Consider the following 14,463-nt stretch of genomic DNA (forward strand, 5'->3'; position numbering starts at 1 on the left):
TCCTGCAGCGCCCGCAAGGTCCCCTTGCTCAAGAAAGCACATATACAGGCCCGTCTGAAGTTTGCCAATGAACATCTGAATGATTCAGAGGAGAACTGTGTGAAAGTGTTGTGGTCAGATGAGACCAAAATGGAGCTCTTTGGCATCAACTCAACTCGCCGTGTTTGGAGGAGGAGGAATGCTGCCTATGACCCCAAGAACACCATCCCCACCATCAAACATGGAGGTGGAAACATTATGTTTTGGGGGTGTTTTTCTGCTACGGGGACAGGACAACTTCACCGCATCAAAGGGACGATGGACGGGGCCATGTACCGTCAAATCTTGGGTGAGAACCTCCTTCCCTCAGCCAGGGCATTGAAAATGGGTCGTGGATGGGTATTCCAGCATGACAATGACCCAAAACACACGGCCAAGGCATCAAAGGAGTGGCTCAAGAAGAAGCACATTAAGGTCCTGGAGTGACCTAGCCAGTCTCCAGACCTTAATCCCATAGAAAATCTGTGGAGGGAGCTAAAGGTTCGAGTTGCCAAACGTCAGCCTCGAAACCTTAATGACTTGGAGAAGATCTGCAAAGAGGATGGGACAAAATCCCTCCTGGGATGTGTGCAAACCTGGTGGCCAACTACAAGAAACGTCTGACCTCTGTGATTGCCAACAAGGGTTTTGCCACCAAGTACTAAGTCATGTTTTGCAGAGGGGTCAAATACTTATTTCCCTCATTAAAATGTAAATCAATTAATAATATTTTTGACATGCGTTTTTCTGGATTTTTATTGTTGTTATTCTGTCTCTCACTGTTCAAATAAACCTACCATTAAAATTATAGACTGATCATGTCTTTGTCAGTGGGCAAACGTACAAAATCAGCAGGGGATCAAATACTTTTTTCCCTCACTGTATATGGTGTCGTGGCTTTCTTTCCTTGCTAAATTCAAAAACACCAAAGGCTCACCCACAGCAAGGACATCTATATTTAATGAGATAACAGAATACATTACCATTATATATAGTAATCAGTAATATATTAGCAATAACACGCGGTTGACAGCTTCCTAATAAATCCCTCCAGTGTGATAGAAACAGCTCTATTTATTGCACACACCTCCCCCAGTCTCTAACTCTCTCTCCCTCCCTCTCTGCCTTTTTCAGCTCACTGAACTGAGTGAAATGTCTTTCAGACTAAATGATTTTTTTTTGCACGGTGGGAACGTTGCCATGGAGACAGCAGTTCCCCCGGCCCCTTCTCCCCCCCCCCCCAGTGGTTCATGGTGTTGTAGCAGTGCTAACTGCACGTCTGTGTGTGTTGTGCTGAACTGTTCTCACGCTGCTCACACTGTCAAAGCGCCGCAGGTGCCCCGTTCGCCCCTAGACGAGTGTGTCTATATACAGACCTGTTCTCCTCCGCCTCTCCCTCACACACACACCACACACACAAACACACTCACTCTCACACACACTCTTTCTCTTCCATTCTTTGTTTTTTAAATTCCTCTCCTCCTCCTCATCCACTCCCTGCTTTCCCCTCGCTCTATGTCATTCCCACTCACTCTCTTAATCCTTTCCTCCTCCTCCTCCTCCTCTCTCTTTCTGTCACACACACACATGCATGCACACCCATGCGCAAACTTTCCCCTCAGTTGGTGTAGCAGAGTTTCAGTGTGCTGGCAGTGGGCATGACTGTAATGCTCAGTTCATAAGGGTATAATCACCACATGACTTCCCTGGCATTTATATGACTGCTAGAAAAGACTCACAAAGCAGCAGTAGGAGGCAGACCAGAGAAAGACACTCAGGGCAAGCAGCAGCACTCCACTTTTCATTTAGATAAAGTGGGGCCACAATAAAGAATTCATGACAAAGTGACTAAATAATTACACACAACTTAATGCACAGCAGAAAAGAGAGAGAGGAAGGTCCTATTGGTTCAGAAAATATTCAATACAGTATGGATACAGATATACAGTACCAGTCAAAGGTTTGGACACCTACTCATTCAAGGGTTTTTCTTTATTTTTACTATTTTCTACATTGTAGAATAATAGTGAAGACATCAAAACTATGAAATAACTCATATGGAATCATGTAGTGACCAAAAAAGTGTTAAACAAATCAAAAATATATTTGATGTTTTAGATTCTTCAAAGTAGCCACCTTTTGCCTTGATGACAGCTTTGCACACTCTTGGCAGCTTGGCATTCTCTCCACCAGCTTCATGAGGAATGCTTTTTCAACAGTCTTGAAGGAGTTCCCACATATTCTGAGCACTTGTTGGCTGCTTTTCCATCACCCTGCGGTCCAACTCATCTCAATTGTGTTGAGGTCGGGTGATTGTGGAGGCCATGTCATCTGATGCAGCACTCCATCACTCTCCTTCTTGGTAAAATAGCACTTACACAGCCTGGGTCATTGTCCTGTTGAAAAACAAATGATAGTCCCACTAAGCCCAAACCAGATGGGATGGCGTATCGCTGCAGAATGCTGTGGTAGCCATGCTGGTTAAGTGTGCCTTCAATTCTAAATAAATCACAGACAGTGTCACCAGCAAAGCACCCCCACACCCTAACACCTCCTCCTCCATGATTTAAGGTGGGAAATACACATGCGGAGATCATCCGTTCACCCATATCGCGTCTCACAAAGACACAGTGGTTATACGAAAAATCTCAAATTTGGACTCCAGACCAAAGGACAAATTTCCACCGGTCTAATGTCCATTGCTCGTGTTTCTTGGCCCAAGCAGGTCTCTTCTTATTATCCTTTAGTAGTGGTTTCTTTGCAGCAATTTGACCATGAAGCCTGATTCACACAGTCCCCTCTGAACAGTTGATGTTGAGATGTGTCTGTGACTTGAACTCTGTGAAGCATTTATTTGGGCTGCAATTTCTGAGGCTGGTAACTCTAAGGAACTTATCCTCTGTAGCAGAGGTAACTCTGGGTCTTCCACTCATGAGAGCCAGTTTCATCATAGCACTTGATGGTTTTTGCGACTGCACTTGAAGAAACTTTCCAAGTTCTTGACATTTTCCGTATTGACTGACCTTCATGTCTTAAAGTAATGATGGACTGTCATTTCTCTTTGCTTATTTGAGCTGTTCTTGCCATAATATGGATTTGGTCTTTTTCCAAATAGGGCTATCTTCTGTATAACCCCCATTACCTTGTCACAACACAACTGATTGGCTCAAACGCATTAAGAAGTAAAGAAATTCCACAAATTAACTTTTAAGAAGGCACACCTGTTAATTGAAATGCATTCCAGGTGACTACCTCATGAAGCTGGTTGAGAGAATTCCAAGAGTGTGCAAAGCTGTCATCAAGGCAAAGAGTGTGTAATGATGTCATGTCATAGTATTGTGAGGACAGAGGTAGAGTTATGAGATAAGTGGTTTGGGGCCATGAAGTCTACATTCCTTATGTCAAGGTAGATTAGTGATGTTTAGGATAGCATGAGTGATGGGCAGGATAGTGACTTGGGGTAAGGGTGATGAACATCAAAGACAGGGAGTGCCCATGGAGACTTACCAGATGTATGCCAGGAAGAGGGTAATATAAGGTATATAAGGTAGAGTGTTTCCTTTGTTCAAGTTAGTTCGTAACACCAAGGGCAAAGCTCTGGTCATTGTTGTAACGAACCCGGTACCGATCATTAAACATTTGCATTAACTGTCTACAAAGTGTCTAAGTATATCCTTGCATCCTTGATTATTTGATACCCGAGAAACTCATCATAACAGAGTGGCTATTTGAAGAATCTCAAATATAAAAAAAAAATGTTTGGTTACTACCTTATTCCATATGTGTTATTTCATAGTTTTGATGTCTTCACATTTATTCTACAATGTAGAAAATATAAAAAATAAAGAAAAACCCTTGAATGAGTAGGTGTGTCCAAACTTTTGACTGGTAGTGTATATATAGGTCCAGTGTGTGTGTAGGCTACTGTATATGTACATAATACACAAGGCTTGCACGCACCGACACCTACTTCACACATAGTGATTAATAAACAAACACACACGGAATGAGGCTGGATGATACATATCCTTTATTTCCATTATCATTGCTTCAGCCACACCATCTCCCACACGTTCACCTACATCATCTTCCTCTTCACCCTCCTCCTCTTAGTTCTCTGGCTGAAACAAGCATCCTGACTGAATGTCTCACTTCTGTTCAAATGTCTATTTCTCAGTTTAACCCATAAAAAAAGTAAACTTCTGAAGAAATTATGTTTAAAAAAAATAATCAAAAATTAAATCAGGAATACCAATTTAAGGAAGATATACAGGATAAACAATGTTATTTATCATCATTGTTTTGATTACAGAGATAACGATTGCTAGGTCTCCATTTTCGTCATTAGTAGTATTAGTATCAAGTTCATTGTCAAGTTTTGCTTAAAGCATCACTTATTTAATTATCATTGCATCAAGTTGACATCATTCATGTTAATATTAGCATGCACACACGTTTCCCTATGTCCATTCAGAACTGCACTAACACTGAGAGACAGAGAGAGAGAGAGAGAGAGTGTGAGAGTGAGAGTGGGAGTGAGAGTGAGAGAGACAAAGAGAGACCGAGCGAGAGAGAGAGAGAGAGACAGAGAGAGAGAGAGAGAGAGAGGGAAGTGGGAAAATGGGAGTTTTCAGAAATAGAGTGGGAGGACCAGCAATCAAGGAGAGCGAGAGACAGGTATAGAAAGAGATAAAGGGGGAAAGAGAAATTTATATTTAGAGAGAGAGAGAGAGGTGGAGGGTAATACTGGGAGCACACTAACCACCTCCAGTGCTGAGTGAGTGCTAACACCACAGCGTTATAGGGCAGAGAATCATGTGGACTGTGAGGGATGGAGACAGAGCCTGGAGATAGGCCAATGGATCAATACTATAGTATCTACTTATACAGGCAGATCAATGACCTCCCAGAACAACCTGAGCTGACATACAGTACCAGATGGAAAACTTCTGGCTATGATATGGGATATACAGCTTTAATCTGTGTACATACCAAGCATACCGGTAAGCATCCCTGCACTTCCTTGGCCTGAAGTTGAAATAGTAACTGGATCCCCCCTGAATGTGTTTTAGAGGAAATGGCAGCCATAGCATTAGTAATGCTAACAGTTAGTTGAGGTTATAGTAGCAGAAGTTGCAGTAGACATGGTTCTCTCATGGCAGTAGCCACATGGTGCTTAAAGAGGAAGTGCAGAGCGTTAACAGGGGGTCATTGTATTTCACTAGAGATAAAGGACATGGCTACCCCCTCTCTTTCTCCCCGTTTGGAGGGACTGCTAGGGGACATAAACTAGCCAAAAATTATACCTCATCTGTTTTTTTGTATCTTTTTTATAAGTAATCAAAACGTATCCAACATTTTTTTTTTTCAATCACGGTGCCAACTGGTTTGCCCTCAGACATACAGTGCACGTTTACTAAAATAAGTACACAACCAACACAGTTACTTAGATCAGGTAGGGGGGCACTTTTGAGTGACTGACAGCTGATCTGGGAAACAACACAGACAATACACTCTAATCTCTGTGAGACCGACTGTTCATCAGGGATCATAAGTATCCCACTTCCCACCAAGTGCAATGGGTCCTACACAAAAATGGTTCCTCTAAGACACACAGGACAGAAGCCATATTTTGTTCAAAGACAGGAGTTTCAGTCTGTGGATGCTAGGAATGGTGTAGGGCCGCGAGGACAGGTAGAAGATAGGAACAGCATGAGCACAGAAATGTGTCACACAGAAGGTCACAGTGACACACACAGACGCACAGGCATACACACACAGACGCACACAAATACAAAACACACACACAAACACAGAAATACACACAAATCAAAGCAACACAAAAGTGTGTGTCCTTCTAACGTTGTCGTCCAGTCGGAGACATGATGGACTGCAGACAATTTTTTTCTTTTGAAATTAAATAATGTCTTTCCAAAAAACAAAATCCTGGAATGATAGAAAAATTCGATATAATGGTGAAATCCTTCCCTGTAGGATACGTTTCCAGTAAGTGCACTCCAAGCCGAGCAGGTCCGTCCTCATCACAGTTCTCCTGTAGAGTCCTCTGGGGTAAAGTCTGCCAGTATGTCCAAACAGTGGAACACTATTCCTGTAACATCCGAAGGCGCTCAAATAGTTCAGGTCTTCAAGTACTCACTGTCACATCCTTAGTGGATCGTAAAAAAATGGTATGGATAAATTCCATTCTGGATGATTATATTACACAAACCCCCAAAACTAAACAAATGAAAAATAAAAGTGAATTCATATTAATGAGCACCATGAAGAAGGTGACAAAATAATGAGGTGAAGGGACACATTTCAAGGTTACGAAACATGCTTCGGCAGATGGGTTCATCCACATTTCTCCCTCCTCTGACATCAATAATAACGACCGGCGAAGGTTCCTTCCTCCAGCTAAAAGAAGCCAGAAAAGCCAGGATCCAGAGGGTAGGCCCAAACCAGGCGTCAAGAATTGACTAGACTAGAGACTCCACAACTGATTTTTGCCCTGCTGAAAATACTGCACAGACGTTTCCTAACTCCTACACCTGTATACTAATGGCCTAAAGTAAAGCATTGACATGGTTTGTCTTTTGAAGTCTATATAGTGCAGAATCCTTAGGCCCAGGGCTGATTGGAGGGAGAAATATGCATCATCACACTCCTCCTGGATTAATTACTGGCATTAACCTGAAGCACAGTGTGTGTATGTGTGTGTGTATGTATGTGTGTGTGAATGTGTGTGTGTGTGTGTGTGTGTGTGTGTGTGTTGTCAGAGTTCTAAGAGTTGCTTGTATAGAATGTAGAATCTGTTTTCCTGTGCTTTGTTGGGACAGGACAGGAGTTGGAAAATTCATTAGTAGCAGTAGAACAGCAGTAGCAGTTGATGTGTCTCCTTATCTCTCTTTGTTTGATGGAGAGAATTATTCACAGATGAGCGGAAAGAAAGGAAAGTTGATAATGACCTGGGGAGAAAAGGAGGAAGGGAGAGAGAGAGAGAGAGAGAGAGAGAGAGAGAGAGAGAGAGAGAGAGAGAGAGAGAGAGAGAGAGAGAGAGAGAGAGAGAGAGAGAGAGAGAGAGAGAGAGAGAGAGAGAGAGAGAGAGAGAGAGAGAGAGAGAGAGAGAGAGAGAGAGAGAAGATACATAAACAGAGAACAGAGCAGTAGAGTACAGTAAGTCAGGGGGAGGGGTGCATTACACAACCCATAACATCTAGATGGTACAGATACTCTTGCCTCACAGCTCGTTAATCTAAGAGCCTCTGAGTCTCAGCTGGATCAAATTCACCATGGTTATAATCATAAAACCCTCCACAGAAAGCTATGGAATATTGGAAAATTGTGTGTCAAGGTTGGGGTCCACTTCAATAAAGGCAATGCAGGAAATCAATCCAATCTAATTCATGAAGCAGAAATTGCCTGTCCTTTGTAATGACAATGTTTTCCAAATCATACAACTAATTTGTTTGAATTTAAATGGAACACTGGTCCTGGCACTGCATGTGAGAGCATTGAATCAAGAGTTCTACTCACAGTTCTACTCAGAGTGAGGACTGTCCACCACGATGTGAGGCTTGGGGGAGGCTGCGGGACTCTTTGACACAAATGAGGCCACAAGTTTTTCCTGGAAAAATATATTAAAACAGAGTTAGTATCACCAACACAGACACTGTAGATAACAAAGGTAAATGTATGGTAAAACAGATATTTCATTACTAATGCAAATATGGAGTGGATGAAAAGACAGACCAGTTGTTGTACAGTATGTATCAAGCATCTCAGAGTAGGAGTGCTGATCTAGGATCAGTCCCCCCTGTCCATGTCATCTTATTCAATGTGATCTAAAAGGCAAAACTGATCCTAGATCAGCAATCCTACTCTGAGATGCTGTATGTACGTGTGGTTACTTACGACTGAATAGAAAAACAAAGACTAGTTAGAACAGGGGAAAAGAAGGCCACGGACAATTACATACATGAAGTAGGAAAATAGAATGAGAGCACAGGCCTGCACAGAAAAGGGCTGTAGTCACTCACACCACACCACACCACACCACACACACACACACACACACACACACACACACACACACACACACACACACACTCAAATGAAAACAGACACACGCGCACACACACATCATGCACAGAATTACCTCGACGAGCTGGTGCCAGTGGTCTATGGGCTTGCGGGGGTTGGCCAGCATGGCTGTCCAGTGCTCTCTCCCAGGACCCTCAGCGTCACTGCCCACACGACACATCCCTATGACCTCGTTATGACCAATACTGACCGACACACAACCAGGGACAGACAGAGGGATGGGCGAGAGAGAGATTGAGAGAGAGAGAGAGAGTGAGCGAGTGAGAGAGTGAGAGGGAGAGGGAGAGGGAGAGGGAGAGGGAGAGAGAGAGAGTCTGTGAGGAACAGGCAGAGTAGGCCTCATTTATCAACCTTGAGTGCTGGGAAAAGAATGCAGTAGCAGAGGTTGGATATTAATTAGTGAGCGCACAATATACAGAGACTATTACAAAGGTTTCAATACCAATGGAGAGCACATTCATATCATAGACAAACACACAAACACGCACACGCACGCACACACAAACACACACACAAGCATCGAACTATAGAGATGCTATAACCTGGGTTTTAAATGCATAAAAGATAACACACACACATATGAACACACACACACACACACACACACACAAGAACTATAGAGATACTATAACCTACAACATGGGTTTAATAATAGATAAAGAAAACACAAACAGAAAAACACAAACACACACCAGCCAGGCGATGGTGTGATGATGGAGGGTGTGAGTGCAGACAGAGAAACACTGGCATGGTTACACAGTGTCTCACCCCCAGACACTATTTCCATTAGCATTAGCATAAACCATGTTTATTCATGAGGCGCCCATCCTTATGTAAAACAGGAGACGTCCACCAGGAGTCTGACTCACAGGGACACTCAGCTACGTGTTCAACAGACCACTGCTACACACCAATCAAATAACAACGTCTATCAACAGCCATACACTAATACACAACAACCAAATAACAACGTCTATTAAAGTAACTGTAGCTCAGTTGGTAGAGCATGGCGCTTGCAACGCCAGGGTTGTGGGTTCATTTCCCACGGGGGGCCAGTATGAAAATGTATGCACTCACTAACTGTAAGTCGCTCAGGATAAGAGCGTCTGCTAAATGACTAAAATGTAATGTAACTGTCCAGTGAAAATCTCACCTCATATCATTAGCATAAACCATGATTATTCATGAGGCGTCCATCCTTATGTAAAACAGCAGACGTCCACCAGGAGTCTGACTCACTAGGACACTCAGCTATTTGTTCAACAGACCACTGCTACACACCAATCAAATAACAACGTCTATCAATGGTACAGACCCACATAGTACTAACTACACCAACCAAATAACGTCTATCAATGTTATAGACTGACCCATGCTAGTACACAACAACCAAATAACAACGTCTATTAAAGTAACTGTCCAGTGAAAATCTCACTTTTCAATGTTCATATTCCGCTAACTCATAGTATTAGCATAAATCATGATTATTCATGAGGCATCCACCCTTATGTAAAACAGGAGACGTCCACCACTGTCCAGTGAAAATCTCACTTTTCAAAGTTCATATTCTGCTAACTCATACCCAAATTATTTTGTTGATTCATCCTATACTCATATTTGTGGCCAAAGCATGAATTGGAGAAAAAACACCTCAAACTTGTATCTCATACAGACCGTTTCAAAAATGCTTGCTATTTCCTCATAGAGTATGATGTCATACTCCTGAGGAGGATGAGCTGGCCAAACAGCGGTCTAGAGGCGGATATTTTTAATGACTGGTATACGCCCACACCATTCTGTTGTTGGGTTACGCCCACATCATTCCAACACAGAAAAGCTTCTTAACATACATAATTTTTTTTAAATTGGAAGGAAAACTATTTCACTCATATTGTAAGTAATTATAGTTCATATTTAACACTGGACAGTTACTTTAAGATTACATAATGACCCATCCTACTACACACCAACATCTATCAACGTAATAGACCCACACAGTGCTAACTACACACCAACCAAATAGTAACCACCATCAACATACGTTACACATGATCCAGTACTAACTACACACCATCCAAATAACAATGTCTATCAACGTAACAGAGTGCTAACTGCTAATTCGTTTTCAGATTTTAATTTGAAATTCATTTTAGTTTCAGTTAGTTTTCAGATCTACTTTACCTTATTTTTTATTTTGTTTACTTTTTATAAAAACATGTATATTTCGTTTTTATATTATTTAGTTTCAGATTTAGTTTTAGTGTTAGGGACAGAAAGTAACCTATGCATGGGAGGCTAGGAGCCATTTATGTATAGTTCTTGCCACTGTGGGGCAGTAATGCATAATGTGATGGGTCAGGTCATAGGTTAGGTTAGGTTTAAAGGTAGACTCAGGGAGATGACGTAGATGCACCTAGTAAACCGTAGTGGTGGGTCAATTTCCTCAACAACCAGGAGTGTTGAAGCTCCATCGTTGGTCACCGCCTTTTAAAGTGATGCATTCTGGCGATAAAGATTGTCAGACTGGAGCCTACATTTAATCTGCATGAACTTTACAAAAATCATATGATCAAAGGTCATGAAGTTTTGACTGCAGTCGACTGCAAGTTTCTGCAGTTGCTCTTCACCAACTTTATCCTGCAGCCATTGCCTGCATTGTGGGAGGCTCTATTGTCAACCAATCATTAGGGTGTTTTTGTTTGACCCACACAAACGTGACCAAAGACATGGCTGAAACAGGAACCAATTTGCTGTGATTTATGTGTAACAGTGGATATATAAAAATAAAAGTGATATTTGAGGCTCTCTGTCACTAATTGATTGTACAATATGTACACCAGTGGAGGCTCCTCAGAGGAGGAAGGGGAGGACCATCCTCCTCAGTGAATTTCATAAAAGTTTAAAATAGTGAAACATTCAAAAAAGTTATCATTTTTGGATAAAACTATACTAAATATATTCACGTCACCAAATAATTGATTAAAACACACTGTTTTGCAATGAAGGTCTATAGTAGCCTCAACAGCACTCTGAATGGTAGCACCATGGTGTAGCCGGAGGACAGCTAGTTTCTGTCCTCCTCTGGGTACATTGACTTCAATACAAAACCTAGTTTCGCTTGAAAACCCAGTTCGAAATTTGCCCCCCAAAAATAAAACCAAACATATTTCATGATGGTTTTTATTTTATTTTAGTTCGTTTTGGAGGCAGTATAGTTTTAGTTTTTCAAACGGGTTTGTTAATTATTGTTTATTAAATAGTTTTGAGTGACGATTAGTCATGATTAGTTTTAGTTTTAGTTTCAGTTTACTATAATAACCTGGCTACACACCATACAAATAACAACTACCAACAACAGACATACCCTTATCTAACAATTAACAACCGCAACCATCCAAATACATAGTCAGTATTATAATGGTATCAATTATATCAACAGATCTGCTCCACAACACACACAAAGGTATACAACTCCCATTGTCCAGTAATAACAAAGTAATAACAGCCCAGGTCTCTGCTCACCAGTCATAGTCCATGACAGCGATGATGATGGACACCCTGTCGATGTCCTCATGGGGGATGTCAAAGACCAGAGCCTCGTTGTAGGTGGGGTTCAATGTATTCTTCTTAATGGATGTCTTCTTCTTCTTTAGCCTTCGGCTGTCACATATCAGAGAAGCCTTCACATACGGATCTGAGAGAGGGAGAAAGAGGGAGGGAGAGAGAGAGAAAAAGAGAGAGAGAGAGAGAAAGAAAGAGAGAGAGAGAGCGAGAGCGAGAAAGAGAGAAATAAATAGAGGAAGAGAATGGAAGAAAGAGAGAGAGAGGGATAAAGATAAGAGAAGAACAAATGATACTCCCACGCCCAGGCATCTGTCTGTAACACATAAAAGGCATACAAATCAAGGCACCTTGGGCAAGACGGATTAAGGCCAAAGTAAAACAAGTGGATTCACATCAATTACCACAGAATACAAACTGCCGCTCTAATTCGTTGTAGCACTTACAGAACACGGACAGTTACCATTTGATTTTATGGGGGATTTTTTTTTACACCTTTGTTAGGCATTCTAATAATCTCCTAATCATAAAAGCAGTAATAACGGTGTGGCCTCATAATTTAGCGTGTCGTTTCGTCAGTAACTGTTACCGTGGTAATGCAGGATCATCACATCCTCACAGGAAGATTAATAACTAAATTACTTCAGTTAGGCATTCATTCATTAAATCATCATCAGCTATCTAAATCCGAGCCATCAATCAGGCCAGGACAATTGTGTTTTAGCATTGATTATGCAATTGACTTTAAAGCGTTTGGTTGTTTGTTCGCTGCGGTTTTTAGCGCTACAATGTTCATGATTTTGGGCATTTGCTTGTATTTACAACATTGCCACAGAACCGGGTTATGGCACTTCGCTGAGTTTGGAACAGTTGAACAGTATTTATTTTGGCAATATTTACAGAACGTCACATATCAATATTCAAATATTCATGAATTCAGTCAATTGATGTGTTTGCTCCATCTGTTTATGCAGGCCTAATTGCATTCAAATAATAGTTGAAATACAAAATGTATGATGTGAGTCTGTTCACTTTTGTATTGTTTTTCTGCCATGCTGTTTCTAACAGAAGAGATGACCCTCAGTGCTGTGGTCAGTGTACTGCGGTCAGTGTGCTGTGGTCAGTGTGCTGTGGTCAGTGTACTGCGGTCAGTGTGCTGCGGTCAGTGTGCTGTGGTCAGTGTGCTGCGGTCAGTGTGATGTGGTCAGTGTGCTGTGGTCAGTGTGCTGTGGTCAGTGTACTGCGGTCAGTGTGCTGTGGTCAGTGTGCTGTGGTCAGTGTACTGCGGTCAGTGTGCTGTGGTCAGTGTGCTGTGGTCAGTGTGATGTGGTCAGTGTGATGTGGTCAGTGTGCTGTGGTCAGTGTGCTGCGGTCAGTGTGCTGTGGTCAGTTTGCTGTGGTCAATGTGCTGTGGTCAGTAGGTCAGTCACCTGAGAAGCCGGTGAGGTCCATTGCTTTGAGGTTGGTGGCCTTGATGACGGTGGCGGTGAGCCGACCTGCCGTGGGCAGATAACACAGAGAGAAGTTCAGCTCCCCCAGGTCAGCCTTCTCCTGTACAACACACACACACACACAGAGGTCAGAGTTCAGGGGTCAAACAGGGATCCCAGCCAACATGTAGTAAACACTCAGCCAGTAATACCCAAAGAGCCACAGGCTGAGAGCAGGGTCTGTAACAGAGACCACCATCTTGCATTTGGTTTGCTAAATCATCAAGCAGGCATCATTGATAATTGCCACAGAGACATGACAGGTGTCACAATCTAAACGGGCAGCATATTCAAACTGAAGGACAATGTCATCACAGTACATTAATGACATGTCAATCTTTCAATGTCCTCAAGAAGATAAAAGTGTTAAATTGCGCTAGATCTAAAGGCTATTTAAATACTGTCCCCTGCTTCTTCCAAACTTGGCACTGCCAGTGGTCATGGTGGCATAGCGGTGGCATTATAGTGGCATAGCAGTGGCATTATAGTGGTATAGTGGTGGCATTATAGTGGCATACGGGTGGCATTATAGTGGCATAGCGGTGGCATTATAGTGGCATACTGGTGGTATTATGGTGGTATAGTGGTGGTATAGTGGCATAGCGGTGGCATTGCGGTGGCATTATAGTGGTATAGTGGTGGCATTATAGTGGCGGCATTATAGTGGCATAGCGTTGGCATTATATTGGCATAGCGGTGGCATTATAGTGGCATACTGGTGGCATTATAGTGGCATAGTGGTGGTATAGTGGCATAGTGGTGGCATTATAGTGGTATAGTGTTGTCATTATAGTGGTATAGTGGTGGCATTATAGTGGCATAGAGGTGGCATTATAGTGGCATAGCGGTGGCATTATAGTGGCATACTGGTGGCATTATAGTGGCATAGTGGTGGTATTATAGTGGCATAGCGGTGGCATTATAGTGGCATACTGGTGGCATTATAGTGGTATAGTGGTGGCATTATAGTGGTATAGTGGTGGTATAGTGGCATAGTGGTGGCATTATAGTGGCATAGCGGTGGCATTATAGTGGCATAGCGGTGGCATTATAGTGGCATAGTGGTGGCATTATAGTGGCATTGCGGTGGCATTATAGTGGCATAGTGGTGGCATTATAGTGGTATAGTAGTGGTATTATAGTGGCATAGCGGTGGCATTATAGTGGCATAGTGGTGGTATAGTGGCATAGTGGTGGCATTATAGTGGTATAGTGGTAGCATTATAGTGGTATAGCGGTGGTATAGTGGCATAGCGGTGGCATTATAGTGGCATAGCGGTGGCATTATAGT

General features: G+C 42.4%; 1 protein-coding gene across 2 annotated transcripts in view; it reads right to left on the reverse strand.

Moving 5' to 3' along the window:
* Nucleotides 1–6,757: 6,757 nt before the first annotated feature.
* The window catches only part of LOC121568636 (synaptotagmin-C-like), a 34,708-nt gene continuing 27,002 nt past the window's right edge, over nt 6,758–14,463 (reverse strand). For both annotated transcript variants that reach the window (XM_045221118.1, XM_045221117.1), the window contains exons 9-13: nt 13,113–13,233; nt 11,644–11,815; nt 8,177–8,306; nt 7,555–7,645; nt 6,758–6,986 (exon numbers count right to left, since the gene is read on the reverse strand). In XM_045221118.1, the coding sequence (XP_045077053.1) occupies nt 7,559–7,645; nt 8,177–8,306; nt 11,644–11,815; nt 13,113–13,233 (510 nt within the window). In that variant the 3' untranslated portion in view covers nt 6,758–6,986; nt 7,555–7,558. The remainder of the gene's footprint in view (nt 6,987–7,554; nt 7,646–8,176; nt 8,307–11,643; nt 11,816–13,112; nt 13,234–14,463) is intronic.

This window comes from Coregonus clupeaformis, chromosome 7, assembly GCF_020615455.1.
Source record: "Coregonus clupeaformis isolate EN_2021a chromosome 7, ASM2061545v1, whole genome shotgun sequence".
Lineage (NCBI taxonomy): Eukaryota > Metazoa > Chordata > Actinopteri > Salmoniformes > Salmonidae > Coregonus > Coregonus clupeaformis.